Raw genomic sequence first — 25,798 nt, forward strand, 5'->3', positions numbered from 1 at the left:
TTTAGGACTCACTTAGATTTGGCCTGTATTTGCCATGGAGCTGTCAGATAACCTTAGGCAGGACAAACCCCTCTTGGCTTCAAACTGAAAATCTAGAAAATGGGTCATTGAGAGGATAAATGTTAACAGGCTGGGAACAGTGTCAACTACTGTATAAACGTTGGAAATTATTAAATTGCACGTCAGGAAATTTTATATTTAACTGCAATTATGAATGAAGATACAATATAAACACATGAAAATCTCCAAAGCCATGTAAAACCCGAAGGCATTAAAATTTATTAAATGATGCAATAACAACAGAATTCTTTATTTACAATAGCATTATTTAACATCAAATAAGCAAATAGCATCAGCAAAGCAATATTAACTTGCATAAATGTATTTAAAATTTCTCTGAATATATCTACCTTTTGCATAAACTGCTCACACTAGAAATACAAACATCAATGCAGGTGAACAAAGTGATGTTTGGAGTCAACTCCATTTTGAAAATAAATCACAACCTGAAACACTGTAAGCTTTCTCCTGAAGAACCATAGTTAATATATTGCTTAATTTTACCCTTGTATAATCTTTTCATATACACACATCTCAGATGCAACTTCATGAGGAACTGTACAAATAAAACCCACAAATGGCATAAGAAAAAAAAAAAAGACAGTTAAATGTTTGAAGAAATGTATCATCATCACCATTCGACAACATAAAGGTTAAGTGATGATGCACTTATTCAAAAAATTGTACACAGTTCACTATACAAATATAATACATCGGACAGCTATGTAGGAATATACAAGACTTAAAAACAGATCTAAGGCATTATGCTAGATTTTAGCATTTTGAGGTTCTTGCACATAGCTTTTACCTGTAGTAAGAAACTTAAAAGATTTCGTTTTAGTCTATAAAGAAACACCAGGGAGAAAATTCTAATTAAAATCGAAGCCACTACAGTAATTTTCTTTTGTGCAGAGAATGCTTTGCTCTTAGGCAGCATACTACCATACAAATACTAGAAAATTTTAAATTCACACCAACAATTAATGGCTTAAGTTGCATTTCAAAATTGATTGTGTATCTTTGGGTTCTGCAAGGGGATCTGTGCCACCCATTTCAGGTGTTAAGCCCATAGGAACTCCGTTTTTAAACACATTAAAAACTGCATTATATAAACTGCAAAAACATTGCTTTCAATTGTTACAGGCCGTAAGAGATACACGTGGGAGGGGGCATTTTCATCTTCGAGTTCAACGAATTCATTGCAGGAAAACAGCTCACTTCACTTTTTCAACTTACCACATCACATGAACACGTAGATGAGTTTCACAACCAAGTTAATGTATGTATGTATGTATACTTTTCACATTATGTGTTTTTCACATTTAGTAATATAAGTAAAACACTGATTATTTGTTCTATTAAACGAAAACCAAGTACTCAGTCTAACAAGTTTATTGTATACAGCATGAGAAATACTGATCATGGAGGGATTGATTTGGCTTTTGCTTCTATCATGATCAATGTGATCAGAGGATTCCTTCACTGACTTTTCTTCTCTTAATTAGGTGTAAATCCACGACCTGATCTGAGCCGTAGGAGAACTGATCATCTCTTTTCCTTCAAAACGGTAACGATCATGAATTATTCCAAATCACCAGTATCACAGGTTTGCAGATTTGTCTGAATGGGGACCGACAGTAGAACACAGTGGGCGGAGGAATAAACAAGAAAAGGTACACCGGTATTTTTGGACAGTGTTCTAGTGAAAAGGGACTTAAAACTCAAAACAAACAAATCCAGCTTAAACTCCATTTCTCTTCTGTGCTGTGTGAAGTTAAAGTCATTCTAATTCACGCGTTTCTAAAGATCGACTTGGAACTGGTCACGTTACACCGTGTATGACATAAGCCTTGTGGTGCCGGTGAGGACACGGAGTTCAGGGCCAACATCTGCCCGTGTTTTTCTGTCACAGTTGGGCGACCCAATGGTTCGGTTGAGAAAAGCAGAGCCTTTCAAGAGGGACGTGTGAACTGGTGGCCCCAAGAAGTGCTGTCCCTCGGCCACCTCCCTGTAGTGAGACCCCCTCAAGTGGAAAAAAGTAGCGAAATGCAAATTTTCCGAAAGTTTCTTTAGTATGGGGCCACACTTTCAGACTGCTTACCATTCATCCTTGGGCTATATCTCTTTCTATACTCCCACAATCTGTACATATAGAGAGAGAGACATCCGTATAAATAGGGGTAGTCTGTATATTTTTCACCCTGCCACAAATAAGGACTCAAATTTCAAGGAAAAACCTCTCTGTTCCTAAAAAGCCTGGCTAATGAGATACAAAATGCTTTGCTTTTTAGACATCAAAAAGACATCATTCTGAAATTTAGGTAAGAAAGTATGTGTATTAGGGGTTGGGGAGAAATTGCTCAAAAAAGGTCACCAGTTTCTTGGTATTACAGTTGTCTGGAACTGATGCCAATTAAGAGAAGATTGTCCCCCACCAGAGTGGGCAAGAGAAACAGCCAGAAAAGTGGCCTGCTTAGTAACGCGCAGTCTTCCTAAGGTTCATTACGAAAGAATATAAACATACAAAAATCAAGAATCGGTTTCTATAGCGGCTGCATATCACATAGATTAGATAAGTGACTTGTGAGCAGAATCACAAGGTTTAGAAAATAAAAAGTCTTAAGTCTACAAATTAGGTCTAATCGAGGCCGTGACAGCCTTTACAAAACACCTTTAGGAGACATTGCTATGAAGATATCTAATTTTAATACTGAAGTACCTCATTTTGGAGTCAATTCCACAATATGTATACCTCACAAAAATTATACAATTAAAACACTTAAGTTCTCAACTTAAATTATTGCTTGTTTACATATAAATTGGATCTTATGTACCTTACAAAACTTCGGCCTAGTCAGCACTGCTAAAAAACAAAATAAAAAACACATGGTGGAGGTGAAATCTGTCGTGATGTCTGCTGTCAATTTTAAGCACACTATTATTTTCTCCTGTTTGGTGGACCAGTGTTGCTGGGGAAGAGAATGAATATGCTTTCAAAGCAGGTGTCCAAAGTCTGATGGGTATCAAGTCCTAACTTTGCTCCTCTCCTTGCCAGTAAATGCCTTTTTCTGAAATTTAAGAGTTAGCAATTGGTAAGTGGCTGGCAAAACACGTAAGGAGATAATATAGGGCTTACCTGGTTTCTGTTGCTTTTATTTAAAAAAAAAAAAAAAAGACATGAGAGTGGGGAGAACAGGGGAAGGCAGAGGGGAAGGGAAGAGGCGGGGCCAGATTCAAGAGGAGGTGCTGATTCAGGCTGTCTGATTGATCTAAGCGAATCTGGAAATGACAACTATTTCTTCTTGAGTCATGATTTGGGTGAACTAGTTTGCTTTGAATCAGAAAAAAAAAAAAAAGAGGAAAAAGTACTTGTTACTGTTAACAGCCCTCCCACAGGCTCCTTTTCATCTGTTCAGTAACTGGAAACGCTTTCCAACATGGTCTTGAGAGCTTTCTACAAAGATACAACTACGATTTCTTGGTCTTCACTTCTTGGGTGTCTCTCTGTACATAGGGCGCGGTCCATGGTGTCTCCCCTGCTTTTATCCCAAATGAAGGCTTAGCTTAAAACATTTGTTGTTTGATATATATATATTTTTAAATTCTTTTCTTCCCCCCAGAAGAAATCTTACTCTTTTGGGCTGGACTGGTTAGCCAGGGAAAACAAAGCAAGAAACCAGTGTCTGGAACCAGACAGGAACAGAACAAGAGCATGGGTGTTTTCCTTAAATACATACATTTAGATACATTCAATCTGACACGGGTATGAAGTCTGCCTGTCAACATTTACTTTGCAGGAGAGATCTAAGTTGCACTAAGGTGAATGCAGTGAACAGACTGACAGTTGTCCGGACGCGAGCTGCAGACCGTCTATCAACACAAGAGGCAGCTCCTCCTGCAGCAGCCGAGGGGACTCCACCGGGGGAGCGGGGCTCAGGCCCGTCTGCCCATCTTGCTCTGGCGGGACTGGATGGCAGGTCGGTTGGGTCAAAACAAATAGACGCAGCTCTCCAGACTGGTAAGCATCTTGAGCAAGTGAGCCCAGTCAGCTGAAGAAAGAAGCAACCAGCTACCTTCAGCGTCAGCAGTATTTCTGTAGGAAAACAGAGAGGGTGGTGTTACGGCGTGGAATTTCTGTAAGATCATCATGAGGCCCATCACAAAGACATCAGACCACGTGGCCGGTTTAAATAATACCAATCACAAGGGCTGCATCCGGATGAGTTACGCTTGATTTTTTTAAAAATTAATTAATTAATTTTATTTTTTACGCTTGATTTTGATGCAGATGAGCAGATGGCTTTGATCCTAACTGAACACAGAGTGGTTCCCACAGCCGGCAGATCCTGCACGCTACTCCGAAGGCACAGGCTGCAACGGATTTCCCATCCCTCCTTCTCAGTGACTGCTGCTCTCTTACCAGTGTGACACCTGCCTCCGCAACAGAGATCACTGAGGTACCTGTGAGATACCCAGCTGCTGGACTGCCTGCTCTTTGACAGCGTCCAATCCAGAAGGGGTCACTGTTTTCTTCATCTCTCCTCACACCATCCAGTACAAACCCACTTCCTAAAAACGTCCCCTCTTGACTCTCCCTTACTGCCACACTCCCATGGAGAACCACAGGCTTCTCCCCAGCTTCTGCAGGCTAAATCAACTGGGGTTTTTGTCATCATCACCGTCATCGTCATTATCATCAACTCAAAGCTGATTTGAGTTAGTGTTCAATTTCCAAAACACTAGATAATAGAATTACAACTGTACTTTCTTTATACGTGTCACGTGGCTGAGCAGTAAACTTTAATATACTGAAATACATGTGTAGTAACAGTATGATTAAGTCCTTATAAAAGGAAGAATCTTTTGGTTAGATAAAATAACTGCCCTTCTCTAGGTTTTGGTAAATCCGTGGTTGTATATTCTAGCTCTGCTTAAAGCAAGATCCAATTTTAATCTCCATTCCAGGATAAATGGGACACCGATTCAATGTATAATGGATCACAGTGGTTTCTAGTTCAAATAGAACCTGATAACCAATAAAAGTTCTGAGAACAGCTCTTCGCTTCACAGCAGCAGCAGGATATGTTACAGAGGCAGGACGAACACGACGGAAGCCTCCCTGTGCGCACACCGGGAGCACGGTGACAAATGCAGAGTGATTTCCAGGTATTGTTCGTGAATTAGGAGGGATACACTGCACGTATTATTCTCTAAACTTCAGAGTCTAAAGGAAACCACCAGCGTGTCTGTGACAGACTGTTCTCTGGCTTTAACATTCAGCATAACCAATAGATGGAGAAGCCAGATTCAAGAGGGGGACTGGAAAAAAGCAGGACGTGAGAGGCGTGTAAATGGCCCGGGCTAGACGGTGACCGACTCCTCACCACGGATCCGAAAGGCACTTGGATGGAGAGAACACCCTATGTTTACCTAAAGTTGCCTTTTGTGACCTTAGTGCTCATCTTTCCAATTCAGGTTTCTTCAGCCCCCCCGCCGGCACCCCGACGTGTGTGAACATCTGGTTCCGCTGGCCGCCTGCCTGCATCTCTCCTCCACCCTGTGCTGCGCCAGTCGAGCCCACCTGGCAGGGCTGGGCCCCTCCTGTGCTGCTGCTCGGGGTGGTCCCCCTCTTGGCCTCCGATATATTCCACCACTGCTAGCTGTGTGACCTGGGGTAAAGTGCCCAGTCTTCAGAGATTCAGTCTCCCTGTCTAAACATGCGGGGGAGGCCTAAATATCTACCACAGGCCCGCACGGTCCGTGGTGCATCAGAGGCCAAAAGGTGCGTTCCCTCACCTCACTCGGGGCTTCCTCCATGCTGAGATGAGGGCCTCCCCCCCCCCCGCCCGAGGGAGGACTCTACTAAGTATGCACCTGAATCTTTACTGCCTGTCCCAGAGTATGTTTAAGTATCTTTTCCTTCCCTTTAGGACCTATAGAGAGAAAGGAATGGCCCCAAAGAATGAAGTCGTATGTCAGTGCTACCTGCATAAACCCTTGAAGAAGTCTCACGAGAGCCCTGGGCTGCCTTGGGAGAGGTGGGTGGTATATGGTGCAGGGCCCCAGGGATCGGCCCGCCGGGTTTCACCTCCTGTGCTGCAGGACCTTGGGCGAGTCAGTAAACTCTCCGAACAGTGGATCTGCCACGCGCTGGGCTGTGGTTTCAGTGAGCTGCTCCAAATAAAGCTCTAAGCAGAGAATCAGGCCTGCGCTAAACGCTCAATACAGGTGGGTGGTTTCTGCACCAGACCGTGGGCCACCCACGTGCTCCGCTTTACAGAAGGCGAGTCTTTCCTTCGTGGAGGTAACGTGGTGGCAGAAGAAAGGACCTAATTACTAAGGCCGGTCACTTTCTGGGGCTCTCGGAAGACAGCAGCGCAAGGCTGGGCTGCCGGCTCTGCCCGGGGAAGTGCTTCCCAGGGCCTCATCCCGCCCCCGGCTGCGCTCGGTTACCCGGCCGTGGGGGGAGGGAGGCCCGGTCTCCTCGCGCGGGGGATCCGTGGAGCGAAATGCGAGCCTGGCCGCCTACACGCACTTCTTCCCTCCAGAGAGACACCACACGCTCAGAGGCTAAGCTCCCGGCACTTCTGGGTTAGAACGGGCTGTCCCCTGTGGGAGCCTAGTGGGCGCCGATGCCATCGTTCCTCTGGGAGGTGCCGCCCGGGTTTGAAGGCCCTGCTTCTGCGCACAGGCCGCCCCTGTGTGCAGGGCCGCAGCGGAGGGCAGGGCAGGCCCCGCGGCCTTCCAGCCTCCATCGATGGCGCATTTAGAGTCTAGACCCTTGGTCAGTATGCAATACACTCCATTTTCTGTTAGACCGATTACATCCGTACGTTAACCGTCCAGATGACGTGCACATCTGGGTTCGTACGCAAAACATCCAAGGGACTCCCCCCACCCCGCCCCCCAAAGCCTCGGCGCCACACCATGACCGTGGCCGTGGTTCTTCAAATGAGACGAGCCACACACTGCGTCGTTAAAATCTGGATCAAATTTATGCTATTAGTTTTTGAACTTGAACGCTAATAATACTAACAAAATGATCCACGATCCACTGTTGTGTAGGAAATTCCACATCATCCCTACCTTTTTCCCCACTGAGAGAGGACTTCCGCTTTAGAAGAGAATTACCTGCTGCTCAGGACTGTAACTGCCCCACCTTCAGGGGGCCCGGTTCACCTGTGCCAGGTCGCTCAGGGCCCTCCCGGTCCCCCTAGCACACCTGCCGCCAGGCTCCCAACTCAGGTGGCTTCTAAGCACTGATGGTTCTACTGTTTCAAGATCTGGCTGAACACGGTAATATCACTCTTCTTCGAACAAGTGTTTAAGGTAATAAGCAAATGGTGGCCTAACTAAAATGAAATACAGAAAAACACTTAGAGTAAATTTAGACTTAATTAAGGGAGAGAGAGCAACTATAAGTTAGTTCCTCTCCATCCTTCTGAAAAGGCAGGCAGCATGATTCAGAAAAAGCAAAACTGATCAGTTTGCCCTCACACACGACTAATTCCTTGCTACTTGATTTTCTGCTTGGCTATAATAGTTTCACTCCAGGGCAGAATTAGTGTTCTTAATTCACACACCACTATCAGCTCAGCTGAAATGAGCATAGAGAAAAAATTATTCACACAAAAACCACTGTATGTCCGATAAAATTAGAAGACATTTAAAAAATATCACAAGTATTACACAACTCTCATCAATCTGCTGGCGGACACATCTATGCCCATTTTAGTCTACAGAACGTCACATTCACTTTACTACCGCATTCATGGCTTGCTTCTCTGCTGTCTCTTACCCGTGGTGTGTCTCCCTCCTGCTTAATCATATCCATTCCAGGCAGCTGGCTTGGGAAAAGGCTGCCTCCTCTGAGAGCAGGATCGTTAACCTGAGGGCGGCAGGACAGCACAGGGGCTTTATTCAGTGAGACATCCAGAAGCGTATGGGAAATAACCACCCATTAACCTGCTTCTTTGGTTCTAGGAGTAGAATTATGGGGAGAAAGGACTACATAAAAACGGCCACTTCCCTTATCTATTCTTCCATGCATACGTTCTGGGAGGAGTGTGAAGGAATGTGAAAATAAATCCTTATAATACACTCGCTGCCTTCACAATTAAATTTTTTTTTTTTGTATACTGTAGAGAAATTCAACAGAGATGGTAATATTAGAAACATTGTTATGCCTTAACGTGTTCACTTTTTTGAGTGCAAATGAGATCAATGATTCCTGATGTCTGTTACTTTAGGCAAGTTATTGATTAGCAAGAGCAGGTGTGAATACCCCAAAGGAGGCAGGATCTTGTGAATCTCTTCTAAGTGAACTATTCTTGGCATCTGTACATTTCTTTTACAAATTACACTTCCCCTAGAAAGCAAGGCAGGAACTGCTGGTGGTCCACTCTGGTAGGAAATTCAGCATCTACACTATATTTTCTCCACTGAAAAGATGAAAGTCTATTTTTCTTTATGTTTAATTTATACAAATAAGCATTTGGCCACCAGAGAAGTACCATCAATTCAACCAGAGAAGTGCAAATTATTATTTCACCCACGCATAAAGCCTTCTTATGTTGCAAAGTGCTTTTATTTTCTCATGTATCACTTTGCATTTTTATTAATCTTCTTTTTACAGAATAATACACTGAGGCCTGGTAAAATTTAGTAAGTTTTCACACAGATTGTCCTTTACCAACAGCAGGACTCAGCAGAGCTAACTAAACTTCCAGCCTTTCCCCATTCTCACAGTCACGGGCTAATGGAACTTTATGCTGCTGTCCATGACACTTGGTTGATTTGTTTAGACTTTCCATGCCTCAGTTTCTCCAAATTTGAAATAAGATTCAGGGTCCTTGCCCCATTAACACTTTGCCTGAACTAGTGAGGTGGCAGAGTGCCCAGCATTTTGTGCCCTTTAAAAATAAGGTCTTTAATACAGTTTAAAAATTATTAACCAATATCTTTACCCATCATAGATTTCTGAATCCCAGGCTGGCTACCTACGTATCAAGTGCTTTGAGTCTCTTTGCCACCAAGTGAAGCTGGCATGTACTTAGGGATGGCAGAATCATTTCAGTATTATTCAACACAAAACAGAATTATTAAAAAAAATATACAGACCAAAAAAAAAAAAAAAAAAGTCATGGTATCCACGTCCCAGAGATGACGAAGAGTAGTTTTTGGATACCCTGTGTCAGTCTCCTTGCACACGTGAACTATCATTTAAAGCTAACTGGATGGCAGGTAGTTTGGCCTTTGCTTTTCATCTGGTTTTATGTTTAGAAAAAAATCAGTTCTTAAAAATCCAAAAATAAAACTATTAAAAAAATACCTTTCACCACTCCATTTTAAGAGATTCATTTTATATATCGCCAAATCCCTCAAATAAGAGAAAAATTCAGAAGACAAGCAAGTTAAATATTTTAAAAGATCTTTGAGCAGTCAGGGATCCTTTCATGTTTATTTCGTCATTATCAAGTATTTCTGTTAATCACACCAACACAAGTGGTGGTAAGGTGAAAAAAACACTCTTCAAAATAAATGTGGGAGTTGATGGCATATGTTAAGCACATGGAAAGACACATTTAATGCAAAAATAGACAAGAAGTTACAATCAGAAGCCCGCGGGGGGCTTCTCCTTGGGGTGCTTACCTGCTCGGGACCCATGGAGGACAGCCCTGACGTAGGCACAGAGGTCACTGAGGTCATGCTGATCTGTCCAGTCATCTGGTTCATGTTGCTCATCCCACCTGTGTTGGTCGCCATGGATACATTGATGTTCATATTGTTATTGTACATGCTGGTGTTTGCTTGCTGTCCGAAGTGTGGAGGGGACTGCTGCGAAAACATGCTAGAAACACAGTGAAAGATGAAAATGTCAGAGCCCTCGGGCAAACAGGCAGGCAGTTTTGAGCACTGGTTTCTCAGGCATTTCCTTCAGAATGAATAAATCTAGGCTGAGAGAATCCGGGTGGGACACCAGGAGGTGGTGAGGTCAGAAACAGCGGGGGAGGAAGCCCTTGGCGAAGCTGCGGGGGCCACCGCGCTCTGTCCTTTTCCCCACATTCCCGTGAAGGTCTGGAGGGACACGTCCCACTGTCATGTCTGTACCAGGCAAGGCTTCTGTTTGCTTTTATTACCTGTACTGATAGAGGGTGGCTTCTAGGCCACTGCCTCCCACAGCGGTTTCTATCATCCATTGGTGGCGGTGCTACCTTCTCAGGGGAGCTCCTTTTACTCCCAAGGAAAAAACATTAAGCTAAGGTTTGCTAAATTCTGGTAACTTCTGCCCTAGGAAAAGTAGACTGGCTTACTTAGCAGTTTACTTGGTATTGCTTGCTTGGGCAAAGAAGAAAAATCCAGAAGAGAGACAGGTGGGCTATGGAAAGATTCCCTGGTGATCATTTCTATCAAAAAGACAGAGACACGCGGCATACCTGTTTGCGCCCATGCTCCCCTGCGCCCACCCGTTCATGTCCGAGGAGGCCTGGTAGGCTGGGTTTGCCTGGGACTGCTGCAGCATGGGGCTCTGCGTGTGCGCCAGCCGGGGCGACATCAGAGGGCTTTGGGGTGCGGTGGCCCCAGCAAAGCCTGGATCAGGCTGCTGACTTATTCCTTAAAAAACAGAACGAAGGAGACTGTTAGTTTTATCGTTGAGACGGGGGACAGAAGAGAACATTCAAATCAAATACACAAAGAAAATTACTATCAAATACCTGATCACATGCTGGTAAATTATATACATGTAAAAAAGATTCCAAGATGGAATAAAATGCATGAAGAAAATCTCTCCCTACCTTGGTTCTCTATAGTAATTAGAGGCGTGCCTAGGAACGATATTAACCATCACGACTAGAGGTAGAGAGAGATACTATTCTTTCCCCATATCCCTTGCAAATCAAGAATGAGTCAAATGTGTATATTTCTCTTTGACCGGAAACAGTCTTTCAATGTTTATATATCACTACAACTGGATTAAGTTGGATTAAGGTTTAGCTATATATAAAAAGCCAACACACTTGAATAATTTTTTATTAAATTAACCCAAGTTATTCTATGATGAGATAGATGCGTTTTTAAAAATAAGTGACTGTGAGAATTCCATGGCGGTCCAGTGGTTGGGACTCCGCACTTTCACTGCTGAGGGCCTGGGTTCGATCCCTCGTTGGGGAACTGGGATCTCACAAGCTGTGCGACATGGCCAAAAAATAAAAAAATTTTAGAAAGTAACTGCATTCATGATTAGCTTGTTGTGTATTTATGAAGGGCTCTACCATGCTTTTGCGCTATACAAGATTAGCAAGAATAAGAAAAACAAATTCCATGTAAGCTTCTTGCTCAGTGCAGAGGCAAATGGTGTTTACACTAAAAGGAGAGAAAGAACTTTTAGCAGTCTTTCCTAAATGATCAAAAAGGAAAGAGAGGAAGAGTTGGGAAACAAAGGAGCGGCTCCTTAGAAAATTTCAGGGATGACATTGAGGTAAGCCCATTTTTGTCTAGAAGATGTGTTAAACATGCATATTTAATTAATGCTTTAATGAGCTATGGAAGAAAAGCTTAAGAGCACACAGGAAAAAGCTGCACATTATCTTTCTGTTTCTTTAAAGAAATAGGAGACATGAGGCTAAGCACCACAAAGACTTGGTAGTTGTTTCTAGAGAACTCTGGTGGAAGATGGGGAAAGTCATTTTGAATATTAACCTTGATGTAATAAGCCCTTTTATCAATAATTCAACTATTAATCGAATATGACATGCACACAAATATTAATGTTTATGACATTGCACGCTTGTCTCTTAAGACTGACATTAAACAACAAATCAATACGAAGAAAATTAAGAGGTCGTCTGCTGTGGTTTCTGTGCAGCACCCCTTAAGAATGATCAATTCGTTAAAGATCTGGTATAATATCGAGAGCCTTTATTTTTCAAAAGCTGTAAAACGTCTGTAAAATACTTACAATGATACATGTCTTTCAACATTTTCTATCTTTCAACATTTCCTATCTATCGTTTTTAGACTCAGAGGTTTTCAAGTATAAGCATATGCACAGGCACCTGTGTTTACAGACACCGACTTAAGTGCAGACATTCACACGCACTCACACGCATGATTGGCAGAGGCACTCTACGCATGCACACCTACTCCGGTCATTCTTAAAGAAAGACCTGCACTCTGAGCAAAGGTGGCACCTGAGCTGAGAGACTGGAAGGTACCCTGCTGGACCTGGGGACTCCTGACGGGCCCCAGTGGTCCTCCCAGGTTTCCTAGCACCCCCCCCCCCGGTTAGCCAGGTTCCTCTGGGAGCCATGCAAAGAGCTGCGAGAGAGGAGCTGTGACCCGGGACTGGGGGACACGGGTGAGAAAGGACTGGTGAAAGGCGGCGGTGGCGTAAGTCCCGTACCGTAGCTCGGAGGGAAGGGAAACTGCTGTGCATTTGCCTGGGGGACCCGGGGGCTGCTCATAGTTGCCGGCACACCACTAGGAGCCACCACGCTGGGCGTCATGTTCAGCCCCTGTCCTCTCATCATCAGAGCTCGCTGCTGAACTTGCTGCTGCTGATGCATTTGTCTCTGTCGAAGATGCTGGTTCAGGATTTCCCTCTGTCTCTGGGCCAGCATCTGTGCGTTAATAGGTGCCTGGAACGGGGGGCAAAACGCGGAGGAAGACATTGGGGGTGGAGACAGATCGAAAAACAACCCGTATGTTAGAAAGAGGATAACAAAGGGTACTGTCTCGTGCGAAATTATTTGGCAAACAGAAGAGAACAGTTTAGAGCTGACCAACTGGTGGCTGAGAATGTGAGCTTCTGAATTCTGTAGATGATGATTCTCAAACATTGCAATGACATGCGTTAAGTTTGATGTCAGTATCAAGAAACTTGAGACTCGCTGTGAGAGGACACAGGTAACGAGGGGAGCCCACGGTAACCCCAGTCCTGTCTGTAAGAGGACTCTGTACAAAAACCCTGAGGACGGCAGTTTAGAGTCTCATTAAGGGACATTCAAGTCTAAAGGGAAACCAAGTCACTGTGCCAAAAGGTGGCTTTGAAGCACTTCAGAAAAGGCAGAACGGAGGCAGGCGCGTAGGGAGGCCAGGACAGGACGGGAGGGGCGCTGTCAGTAAGTGGTACCAGGCTGGTTACGGGTCCTGGCAGTATACAGTCGACCTCATTATTTGTGGATTCTGCACTGGTGAGCTTGCCTACCTGCTAACATTTATTTGTCACCCCAGAACCAATACTCACGGCACTGTCGTGATTTATGGACACGTGCAGAGCAGCAAAAAATGTGAGAAGCCCAACGTGCCCATTCCCACCTGAGGCTGAAACCAGGCGGCACTGCTTCTCGTTTCAGCTCTCGTACTGCGCACAACTGTCCTTTTTGTGGACTATTTAGCTCCACGTTTTTCACACTGTCGTGCTTTTTGTTGGTGACTCTGCTGTTTAAAATGGCTCCTGAGAAGTGCTGAAGTGCTGCCTAGGGTCCTAGATAAGCACAGGGGGCTGCGATGTGCCTTATGGGGAAAATCTGGGAGTTCGAGGAGCTTCATGCAGGCATGAGTTACAGTGCTGCTGGCTGTGAGTTCAATGTTAGTGAATCAACAGTATGTATTAAACAAGGCGTCTTCAAACAGAAACACACATTGATTCATGAAAATCTGACCGAGAGGCTCAAAGGAAACGAACCCCTTATTTCTCCTAGGAGCAACAGTTCAATATTCACTAATTCAGTGTTTGCAGTAACTTTTCTGAACACAACCAGTGTGAATAACGATAATTGACTGTACCTGGCAATAAACATGGCAGTGATGAGGAGAGAACCACAAAAGCAACAGACCAGACAAGAAAAGCGAATGACACGACATCCACTGTGTGGATCTGGATCTATGTATGGCCTTCTGAGTTACGTTACGTGGGATATCAAGGGGGAAGAAATTACAAGAGAAGTTATGCGGATGCAGTAAAAGCTGACGGCTGGTCTGCCCCTTACCTGTGTGGGTACTCCAGGCCTCAGAGTCAGGTTCACGTTTGAAACATTGCTGATTTGATTCATGAGTGGCTGGCGATTCTAAACGCATACACATGGCAATCAATATATTTTTAATCAGAATATATTCTATTTCAAATCACCTTCCTCAAGAAATTTCCCCTCTCCCCGCCAACCCAACATCTGCTTGCTGCTGGACACTGAAACCACATGGCTTGTACCTGGATCCCCTTGTAAAGCTAGTTATCGCTGAGGTTTCCCATTGCTTATAGCTGAGAAGTTATTCTGGACAGTTTGGAAAACACACTGTTTGCAAGGGGGCAAGGGAGTGGAATGATCAGAAAAGGAGGCCAAGAGGAAGATTAGGAAAAAAGCAGAGGGAAAAAAGGGAGAGGCGATTTAAAAGCCCACAACACGATTATTTACCATATGAGAGAAATCTGTCCAGGCTTGTTTCAGTGAGAACACACTTTCTTGAGCTAAACAGGTATTCCATAACGCAGCACCCTATGCCACCACTCCACTGAGAGTGATGATTCTGGCCACAAGATAGGATGAATGGCAGGAGCTACGGTTGTCCTGGGAGCTCCCTTTGGGCCAGAAACTGTGCCGGGCCCCACAGACGCACACATACTGCCCGAGACTGTACAGCGACCCCATTGTACAGATGTAAACACTGAGGCTCACAGAGCTCAAGGTTAGCCCCTCAGTAAATAATAGAGCTAGGAAACCAAAGAGCTGCTCTACGCTGGAGTGGAGTTATTGCAGAAGAGAGAAAGAAGGGAAGGAGGTGAAGCAGAAAGGAGTATGGAAGTTGTAAGGTAACGTGGCAACGCTTTCACCCTCTTGGAAAGGACAGAAGGAGCTTTTAAGGCCTCCAAAAGGACCCCCGGGCTCACGTCCACCTTCCCTGTGCCCCGCCCCCGCACCGCCCCCCGATCTTCCAGGCGCAGCCAGGAACACACCTGCTGTGCTTGGAGGCGATGCTGCAGCTGAAGCCTCAGCTGGTTGGGCTGGGTCTGCGCCAGGCCCGCGGGCCTGAGGCCGGGTCTGGGCTGCACACGGAGCGTGGCGTAGCTCGGCCGCTGCCCCATGGTGTGGAAGCTTGGATCCTGCATGGCAGTGTAGCTGCCTTGGGCCATTTGTGCCTGAGATGCATACTGCTGTGGGAACACAGGGGCCTTCTGCTCCAGCAGGATGTTGGAATCCTGACTTGGGAACTGCTCTGGATCCACCGCTTGGCTCTGAGGAGAAAGCCCCCGGATAACACACAAATCAGTGAAACCACTGAAAACTGCAAAGCGAACAGAAGGCTGTTTCCTCTCACTGCCCTGTATTGGAGGCTTCTGCTATTGCACTTACTACACAAAGGGACTTCTACCTTGACTCCACTTGTCTTCCCAGAAAATGCCTCTGTTCCAGAGATCCAGTTACTTGAGGTAAGAAGCAGGGGTCAGGCTTGACTCCCCACAGCACTTCTTCCGAGGGAAGGGAGAGATGGGCTGTGACTACGGAATGCCTCCTACTCATGCCGCCAGTTGGAAGAATGCGAACGTCCCCTAGACGCCTCAAGGGGCTTGTTTTTTTTTTTGCCGGCTTGCGGGATCTTAGTTCCCCAAGCAGGGGTTAAACCCGGGCCCCGGCAGGAAAGGGCAGAGTCCTAACCACTGGACCACCAGGGAATTCCCACGTGTTAAGTGTTCTGATTTGATTAGTCACACCTGTATTAATCACTTTAACTAGACAGCTGCCTTGGTACCTGGCTGGGATCGGCAGTGTTGGGGTGCCCACCACTATTCCCGTTTTGCAGATAACAAAACTGAGACTTGTAGATGTGCAGCAAATTGCAAGAAGCCTGTCTGGCTAGTGAGGAGTGGGTTCCAGTAGAGTCTGTGATGTAGGACCTGAGCCACTCACCAGTGTGAAACACCACCTGTGTCTGACTGTTTTCTGTGGTCGTCAGAATTCCCTACACGCCCCACATTCTGCCACCATCTTATTTCCTCCTAGCCGTATCTAACATGTTCATCATCCTTGGCTTCTTAGGGCTACCCTATCTGGGTCAGAAGGAGGCGGCTGCAGAAAATCCAGAACTCCTCCAAGGGGCACACCCTCGATGCAGGTGGCCCTAAATGACTCTGCGCAGAGCAGGAAGGTGCACCTGCTTCTCCTCTTCTTTCTGCCACAAACCTCCCAGCAGACAGGAGGCAAGGACGCAACAGCAAAATCATCTCTCAGGTTTGCTTTAGCCTAGTAACGGCCTAAGCTTTCCTCAAGCCAGTCTACCCATGTGAGAGCAGGGCTTGGGGCCACCCAGAATCCTGGGCTTAGGTCACGTGGACCCGTGAGAACTGGGTCCACTCCCCTGTCCGTAGTAGTTTTAAAAATGTGGATGGAGCCCGCTTGGGGGAAACCACTCACTGTTGAATTACTGCTCTAACTACATCCACAAAACTATCTCAGATCTTTAAATATTTGCCCATCTTTAACAGAGAGAAAGTTTAATATCCATTTTTAAAGAAAACACACAACTCTGATGAGTACAAATAAAGCCCACGTGTATTCTACAGTTCCCGACTCCACCTAATCATTATTTCTATAATTCAGTTTAATATGATATAAGCATGAGGGACTTGATGAGACAAAACAGAAACAACACAAATAAATGAGAAAAAAAGAGACTGAAGATATTAATGAAATGATACCACTTTTGATGAAAACAACGCTCCGAGTCACTCAGCAACCCCAAGAATCACATCTTTAAACGTCACTTAGACAAAACTCAGGGATAACAATACTGAATGCTAAATTCTCACCAGCACGAAAGGCAAAGCAAGCCAGCCACACAGGAAATACTTCAACTCCATTTTCCTTTCTTATTTCAGGTTATAGCATGTAACCTCAAGTCATTTCTTTCCATTCTGCTGTTCTCAGTATGAACTATCAAGTCTTAACTCCCACTTATGTCTGCTGAACGTGGGGATTATGACAGGGCTGTTTTGAATGCTTCAGAGAGGTTTCCAATGGGTCTGTATCTCCCTTCCCACAGACCCTCACGATACATCCTATGACCATGAAGCAGAGCGAACCCTGGAAGGTATTTCTTAGCAATAAGAAATAAAGACGATTCATGCTGAGAAAAGAGGAAGACAGCAGTGAGACTCATTGTTTTTTCCAGGTGACTCTATAGGAAACCAGGATGCCTGCTTCACACAAACTGGGCTGCGTAGCCAGATTCAGAAAAGTCGTAAGTTATTTCATGAGACTGTTAGGTTATTTATTATATTGTTGCTATAAAGTACTCTTGATGTAGTTAATGACTTTATGTCACCAACTAATCACCAGGAGGGGGAAGCCCACTAAGATTGGCTAACGTCTCTACATTCCCATCGATATTAAATAGTCCCCATATGACTGTGGCTAAATCCACACAGAGGGCAAAATGATGAATGAACTGCAGCTACCTTTAAAATGACGTCTGCTGGGACTTCCCTGGTGGCGCAGTGGTTAAGAGTCCGCCAGCCAATGCAGGGAACACGGGTTCAAGCCCTGGTCCGGGAAGATCCCATATGCCACAGAGCAACTAAGCCCATGGGCCACAGCTACTGAGCCTGCACTCTAGAGCCCACAAGCCACAACTACTGAAGCCCGTGCACCAAGAGCCCGTGCTCCGCAACGAGAAGCCACTGCGATGAGAAGCCCGCGCGCCACAACGAAGAGTAGCCCCCGCTCGCCGCAACTAGAGAAAGCCCGTGTGCAGCAACAAAGACCCAACAGCCAAAAAAAGAGACTACTGCTAACTTACGTGCAACATATTCTTTTAGCACAAGTAGCTTCCTATCACTAGCCCACAAATGTTAAGATGAAGAGTGACTGAGAATACTAGTTTTTTTTTTTTTTTTTTTTTTGCGGTACGCAGGCCTCTCACTGCTGTGGCCTCTCCCGTTGCGGAGCACAGGCTCCAGACGCACAGGCTCAGTGGCCATGGCTCCCGGGCCCAGCCGCTCCACGGCATGCGGGATCCTCCCGGACCGGGGCACGAACCCACGTCCCCTGCATCGGCAGGCGGACCCTCAACCACTGCGCCACCAGGGAAGCCCAGGATACTAGTTTTTATTTTTTTAAATTATTATTATTATTTTTGCGGTACGCAGGCCTCTCACTGCTGTGGCCTCTCCCATTGCAGAGCACAGCCTCCAGACGCGCCGGCTCAGCAGCCATGGCTCACGGGCCCAGCCGCCCCGCGGCACGTGGGATCTTCCCGGACCGGCACATGAACCCGTGTCCCCTGCATCGGCAGGCGGACTCTCAACCACTGCGCCACCAGGGAAGCCCTATTTTTTTTAAATTATTTTTTATTTTTCATCTTTATTGGAGTATTATTGCTTTACGATGTTGTTAGTTTCTGCTGTATAACAAAGTGAATCAGCTATATGCATACATATATCCCCATATCCCCTCCCTCTTGCGTCTCCCTCCCCCCCTCCCTATCCCACCCCTCTAGGTGGTCACAAACCACCGAGCTGATCTCCCTGTGCTATGCGGCTGCTTCCCACTAGCTATCTATTTTACATTTGGTAGTGTATATATGTCCGTGCCACTCTCTCACTTTGTCCCAGCTTCCCCTTCCCCCCACTGTGTCCTCGAGTCCATTCTCTACGTCTGCATCTTTATTCCTGTCCTGCCCCTAGGTTTGTCAGAACCATTTTAAGGATACTACTTTTTAGATGGAAGGTTCTGGATTGCTGGGGCAGCAATGTTCTGTTCTTGCCTTCTCTGCCCCTTGCATGTTCCTCCCTGTCAGTAGATGAGCTGGACTTGAGTTTCTGCCTTTCAGCTCAATTGACCCAAAGTACAGGTCAAACTCATTCTCGGTATTTTCCATTCTTGATGTGGGAGTAACAAGGAGTGGGGGAGACAGCACACAGAGCTGGCTTGTTAATAGGTAAGAAAGCATTCTAAAAAGCAGGCTGCAGATTACCTGCCGACCAAAGAGAACAGGTACCTCCGTGCCCACGCAAGTGCTCGGTCCCCACCAGCTTCGCCCTGTGCCCACCTGGCTGACCAGCTCGGGTATCCCCAGAGCTCTGTCAATCTCCTCCAGGCCATCGAAGTTCCGCAAGGCCAAGTACAGCTGGTCCAGGAGAGCGCCTTCGTCACTTGGAGACTCCGCTGCAGGGTGTGGACACAGCAAGTCATCTGGAGAGTTGCCAAACGGCTGCCTGTAGAGACAAACTTCATCTCAGGCCCGTGGAAAAGCTAGTTGAATAAAGAACATTTTTTTTCCCCCTTAAAGACAAAAGTAGTAAAATACTATACCAGCCAGACACAACCATCCACCCTAAATAACAGACAGACTTTATCCAGTGCCTAACGGAGATAAGCCGGACACACATCTAGGCGTCGGATGTTGTGAGCTTTGTTTTTATTGCCCCCGCTCTAAAGCTGGCAACGCTGAGGCCTGGAGAGCTTGTCAGACCCTGTGGTGGAGATCACACAGGCAGACACTGCAAAGCCGGGATTCAACACCGACCTAGGTGACCACTACGTTCCCACAAATCCACGCTGACTCTTCAAGAGTGTATGTGTTTACTTTGTACTGAAGTAGTCAAAGGAGTTTCCTGAATTTTAGCAAAAAAGGCCAGTTGATTGCAGTCTCATTTCGCATGAGGTTCTGAAGACCCATCTGAGGGACACTATGAGCATAAAAGCTCCATTAAGTCTGTTGAAATCAGCTGCCGTTAGACTGCACGTGGCTGGACTGATAGGACGTTTCTCTGTCACGCATAAGTGGGACTTGTAAACATTTATTAAAATCCTCAAGGAGCGTGGTCGTTAGACTTCCTGAGTTACTCAATAAAAGTAAACCAGGAACATGCAAATTATGTTTGTTATTATATAAGGTGACTGGTGATAAAACCGTAACACTGCACTCCAAATTCTATGGTATATAAAACTCCTATAATTTAAATTAACTGACAAACTTGGGGAGTTTTAAAAAAGAGCTTCTGAGTTACTGTAATAGCAAAAGGGGAAATGATACTCTAATTTGTACTCTTAAAGTTACTATGTGTTTTGGAGAAGATGAAGTTTACAGGTAGGTCCCTCATTCTTAAGCAATGATAGATTCACCTAGGGATGAACGACCTATCTAACCGGTTTCATACGCTTTGTGCCTGTTTGGCCCAGAATCCTGAAATGCTGAGGATTAAAGCCAAAAGTCAGTTTCAAACAGTTCTAACCCAGTGCACTGGAAACACTCTATCCTCTCCATTTAGCCCATGTCACTTGTGAAGAAAATCACCCACTTAAGTGTGCCCTCGACGACCCTGCTCGCCGGCGGTCCGCGGCTCCGAGCCCACGTCCCCACGGCCTGCCAGGCACTGTGAGGGGTACCATCTTGAGCCCAGCGTGTGTGCTACGCTGCCCACCCCGCTCCACCCAAGCGTTCCCGTCGCTAGGGCGCTCGCCAGCGCTGGCAGAGGCCCGTGCTCCTGGCCGGGGCTCTCTCTGTACCTGCCTCTTCTCCCACCATGGCCTCGGTTCCCGGGAAGACATCAGCCACTGGAACGGTTCCCCCATTGCCCTTCGTGCTTCCACACTCTCCCAGAGTCAACTTTTTAAACACAGCTGTGACCAGAACACTGCACACTCAGGGAGTGGGAGGAAAGAGCAGACACAGAAAAGCGGCAACAAGGAGGAGGACAGCCACAGATCTGCGCGTCAGGGAAGCAGAGAGAGGAGGGGATTCCCCGAAGGGCAATGACCCACTTTAGATGCGGTCAATTTCATGAACAAAGGCGCTCAAGTCAGCCAAGAGTGGATGCTGTCTATTTACCAAATTCTCTTAGGCCTGAGACCTCATTCCCCAAAGATGCTAGTTAATATTCTCTTCCTCTAGCTTTATTTCGCAATTTTCGACTTCTGCTTCTTCAGAAGCTTTTATTCCCACACGACCACAACCCCCATCCCAGATCTCTCTACTGATGACCGGCTAATGTGAAATCGACTCCCTTTTAACCCAAGCAAGGCTGCACGGGCTCCACGGCAAGGCAGACTGCCCAGTTTGCACCTGCCTGAAACCCAGCGTCAGAAGGAAGAGGACACTCCGTCTGGTACTCTGGAAGACAGCTCCACCCCCGGGAAGACACATCCAAAGGCTTAAAGAAAAAGAACTACCGATGCTCATTTGCATCTAAACGATTTCCCACATAATAAAATAGCCCATTTGCTTTTTCTTTTTTTAATTAAAAACGTTAAACCAATGCTTGACCCAGATTCCCACTTTGGTCAAGGCCCTCTTCAACTCGAGCTGGGACCTTCAGGACACTTTCCGGCTTACAGCCTCTCTCTGATTCTCCCGATACGATGCTGTCAGGTTCCTTCTCCCGTTACTGAGCTGACTCGCAATGTCTAAGGCCCTGGGACAGGGTGCTGGTGGTGGTGGAATTCAAGGACACACACACTTTGGTAAAGCCTAACCTTTCCCAACGTAATGCCCACGACTTCCCTGTGGGTCCCAGCCACCCTGGGCAACTGGCCTTTTTCCAGAGGATGCCGCATACCCACCATGATGCCAAGACTTCCCGTTCCACATTTCCCACCCTCTTCTCCAACTGCAATTCTACCTTCCCATCCGGGCTCGGCATTTCTCCTTCACAGACACTCTGGACCACTCCCACTCTCCTCTCAACTCTAGTACCACTCACTGCACTATGCTGGCTTGATGTTGGCATTTATTCAGAAACCTCAACCCTAGACTGTGCCCAGTGAGGCCATCTTCAATCTCTTTGTTGGACCAATACTTGAACTGCATAGGTTCAGCAAGCAAGTGAAAATAAAAGCTTCTTGCTCTAGCCAGGTTATCATACCTTATACTCAGAAAAATACACTGCGTTGTGGCTTAGTATTACAAATTTGGGCATACCACGAGTTACACCACTTCCCTTAGAAACATTATAATACACTTGGCTTATAGAAAAAAATATTGACCCAGACTTCCAATCCCAACTTTATAAGCGGCTGCCAACATAATGAAGAAATTAGTTTCCTACATTTTGGGCAATTACAAATATAGTTACAACCTAGATGGTGGCTGACAAAAATAATAATATTAAGTCAAGGATAAAATTCAGAGGCATAAAGGGAAGAACACACAGAGGCCCCAAGTTGGCAAAATGGTAAGTAATGAACTAGCAGAAGGTAGTTAATCCATCATCAAGAAAAACCTTATTTCTTGAAATCTACACTTTCATTTATTTATAGACTAGCAGGACATTAAAGATAGTAATAAGAGGGGGAATAAGATCTATTCTGAGCTCTTGTTTGAGAAATCATACCATACTATCACTTTTCATGTGTGTTTTCAAAATTCTGCAAAAAAGTAGCAGCTACTACATGATAAGAAAGAATCAACCAAAGAACCTTTACTCTTAGACACATTACAAACAAGAGAAAACCAAATTACTCAGAGATTTTGAACTTAATGTGAAAGGAAGTCTTTCATGAAAGGCAGCTACTGTTCACTTTTATAAATCCAATAGAAATCATCAAAAAATCATCCATAAATTTGGGGCTATATTTTAAACAACTCTTTTACATACCAAATGAATAAAGGAAGAAAAACCACAATGAAACTACAGAAAATGGAAATTCAGCTATAAATAAATGAGTATGTGAATACATTAGAGATTAAAGGGCTAAACTACTGTCTTTCTGAAATGTGTATATAAACTAATGCTGGGTTCATAAAACAGTTAAAAACCTATTCCTAAATAGGTATGCAGTAAAAATATAAAATATTAATGGTGATACTTATAAAGGGGATTTTAAAAAGGCACTGTTTTTCTTTTATTTCAAAAGAGAGACGTGGTTAGAACCTTTGTTATCCATCATTTCTGGATTTCTATGACAATAAGACTACCATAAAGTTGGTTATAAATTTCTTCCAAACTGAATTATTTAAAATAAAAGAAAAGGGGTAAGTGGCTGGAAAAACGGAAATAAATAACTTTAAAAGTGGTGGAAATGTTTTGCTTTGTCCACAGCGCTCTTCTACAAAGAAAACTGACAGCAACAAGAGAACACGGCAGGGCAAGTCACAGAAACGCCCCCAGCAAACTGAACCAGCCGACTCTGTAGCTGACCTCAGTGTGTACTCGGAATTCTTCCATTTTATTATTATTTGATTTTTGGCTGCGCTGCGTGGCTTGCGGGATCCCAGTCCCCAACCAGGGATGGAGCCCGCAGCCCCTGCAGTGGAAGCGTGGAGTCCCAGCTGCTGGACAGCCGGGGAGGTCCTCATTTTTGCTTTAACAGAACCCTCCCTCTGCTTGGGCAACAGTGAAAATCCTAACGTTGGGCCCAGTTTTCCCTAGAAACTAATCTTTTTTTTTTTTTTTTTTTTTTTTTTTTTTTGCGGTACGCGGGCCTCTCACTGTTGTGGCCTCTCCCGTTGCGGAGCACAGGCTCCGGACGCGCAGCCTCAGCAACCATGGCTCACGGGCCCAGCCGCTCCGCGGCATGTGGGATCCTCCCGGACCAGGGCACGAACCCGTGTCCCCTGCATCAGCAGGCGGACTGTCAACCACTGCGCCACCAGGGAAGCCCCTAGAAACTAATCTTAGACATTTCATCCAAAACCAGCTCTCAGGTACTGGATTTAATTATTCGACTACCTTTTTACTATGTGCAGGTTTCCATGGAAATGGATGTGTTTTTTAACATATCCAATAAAGATATTTAGAAAACGCGCAATACTCACTGACACCACGAAATCAGACTCAAAGAGCTGGAAGGACCCCGAGAAAGTACCACCTCCAAGAACGATCACGGAGGTTATTTATGCGATGCTCTATCCCCAAGAAGAGTGCTCAGTGGTGGAGGCCACACACCGCCCCTGGCAGCTAGAGCAGTTAAAAGCCACACTGACTGACTGCGGTTCTGGTCTGTTCTTCCACACAGACTGCGTCGGAGGAGCAGCGGTGCTGGCATCACCTGGGGCTTGTTAGGAACGCAGAATCCTGGGCTCCACCCAGACCTGCCTTTCAATGAGATCCCAAAGGTGGTTCACAGGCACAGGGGGGTTGGAAGACACTAGTTTCTCCCGCTAGGCGAATGGAATACAGCTGGCGAGCACCCTCTCTTCCTTATCTCCCTAAAACAGTTATTAAGCAATTGCCCTAATCATCTTTTCTTTCAGTGAAATAACTAGTTCCCAACTTTTTCGCACACGTCCAGTACTGCTGGGCTCATATTCATCTTCTGCTATTTTGATTTTTTAAAACTTCATTGAATCCTCTGAATCCTTTACCGCTCTCTTAAGATAATACAAAGGGGTGACTGAGCAGAGCCCAGTGACAGGATGCTTCCCACATTAACTATGTACTTCAATCCATCTCTGAAGGGATCCCCCTCTAAAGATGAAGACTGTTCTATCCCCAGTTGGCGTTGCTATTAGGAGACCTGCACATCCCACACCGGTGCAACAGTCTGCCAGCTAAATTTTAAAAAACTGCTGGTACCAGGAAAGATTCAGCACATTCTCTGCACTGGAAACCTTTGTACCAAAGAGAGTTATGACTATCTCAAGACTCTGGCTGGTGATGTTCATACCGTGAGAGGAGACTTCGATGCGAATCTGAATTATCCAGAACAGAAAGTTGTAACTGTTGGGCAGTTCAACATTGGTCTGATCCATGGACATGAAGTTATTCCACGGGGGGATGTGGCCAGCTTAGCCCTGCTGCAGAGGCAGTTTGATATGGATATCCTTATTTCAGGACACACACATAAATTTGAAGCATCTGAGCATGAAAATAAATTCTACATTAATCCAGGTTCTGCCACTGGAGCATATAATGCCTTGGAAACGAACATTATTCCTTCATTTGTGTTGATGGATATCCAGGCTTCTACAGTTGTCGCTTACGGGTATCAGCTAATTGGAGACGACGTGAAAGTAGAACAAATCGAATACAAAAAATCTTAAAGTGAGGCGTGTCCTGATGATTTTTCTGTTGGGCTTTTTTTCTTCTTCATTCCCCTGTTCAACTCAAGTAATTAAACATTTAAGAGCCACAAAATTGTATCACTTTTATAATATTTTGCAGTAAAATATAATCTCGTCTTCTGTTAATACAATGTTCTAAGCTTCTTGTAAACTATAAGATTATATTTAGTTTAAGTATATGATTTCTACGAAAAAATGTCCACCACACAGTAAATGGGCACATGTTAAGAAAGATTTATCCTTCTAAGTATCTTCATAGTTGATATTTGGAACTTTATTACCAAAGTAGTGCATGAGGAGAAAGAATCTAGATTTTCTTGTATACATTCTTCGCTTCCGCAGTAATAAAGTTACTTTTCATTTATGAAAAAACAAAAAAAAAGGTATAGAAAGGAAAATGGGCACCACACCACAGTTCTGAGCTATGCAAAAGCATTTTATCCCAGGGTAATAAGAGTCACTATGAAATCAGTATTTTTTGTTTTTTTAAACAAGAAGCTCTGGAAATATTCTACCCTTATAAAATTTGAGAAACCCTGCTTTCATCATTTGTGAATTTGATAAAAGTATTTCATAATTTTAGACTAGAATAATCCCCAAAGGACAAAACGATCAGTCTGGAAGGTCTTCACTGAGCCTCCAGCCCGAACTTTCTACATGTGAGCCTCAAGGCAGAATTCCTCCAGTTTGTTTTCTAACATGGTTACTGACCAGAAAACGTTGCCTCCATCATTTAAAT

At 45.1% G+C, this 25,798-nt stretch overlaps 1 protein-coding gene and 1 pseudogene across 2 annotated transcripts in view; one reads left to right on the plus strand and one right to left on the minus strand.

Annotated features, from left to right (window-relative positions):
• Positions 1 to 258: 258 nt before the first annotated feature.
• The window catches only part of NCOA2 (nuclear receptor coactivator 2), a 273,589-nt gene continuing 248,049 nt past the window's right edge, over positions 259 to 25,798 (minus strand). For both annotated transcript variants that reach the window (XM_060128302.1, XM_060128301.1), the window contains 8 exons: positions 19,105 to 19,270; positions 15,014 to 15,292; positions 14,052 to 14,129; positions 12,464 to 12,698; positions 10,497 to 10,674; positions 9,712 to 9,910; positions 7,859 to 7,948; positions 259 to 4,153 (listed from right to left, as the gene is read on the minus strand). In XM_060128302.1, the coding sequence (XP_059984285.1) occupies positions 4,142 to 4,153; positions 7,859 to 7,948; positions 9,712 to 9,910; positions 10,497 to 10,674; positions 12,464 to 12,698; positions 14,052 to 14,129; positions 15,014 to 15,292; positions 19,105 to 19,270 (1,237 nt within the window). In that variant the 3' untranslated portion in view covers positions 259 to 4,141. The remainder of the gene's footprint in view (positions 4,154 to 7,858; positions 7,949 to 9,711; positions 9,911 to 10,496; positions 10,675 to 12,463; positions 12,699 to 14,051; positions 14,130 to 15,013; positions 15,293 to 19,104; positions 19,271 to 25,798) is intronic.
• Positions 20,330 to 25,039, plus strand: LOC132508389 (vacuolar protein sorting-associated protein 29-like; annotated as a pseudogene).

This window comes from Lagenorhynchus albirostris, chromosome 17, assembly GCF_949774975.1.
Source record: "Lagenorhynchus albirostris chromosome 17, mLagAlb1.1, whole genome shotgun sequence".
NCBI lineage: Eukaryota > Metazoa > Chordata > Mammalia > Artiodactyla > Delphinidae > Lagenorhynchus > Lagenorhynchus albirostris.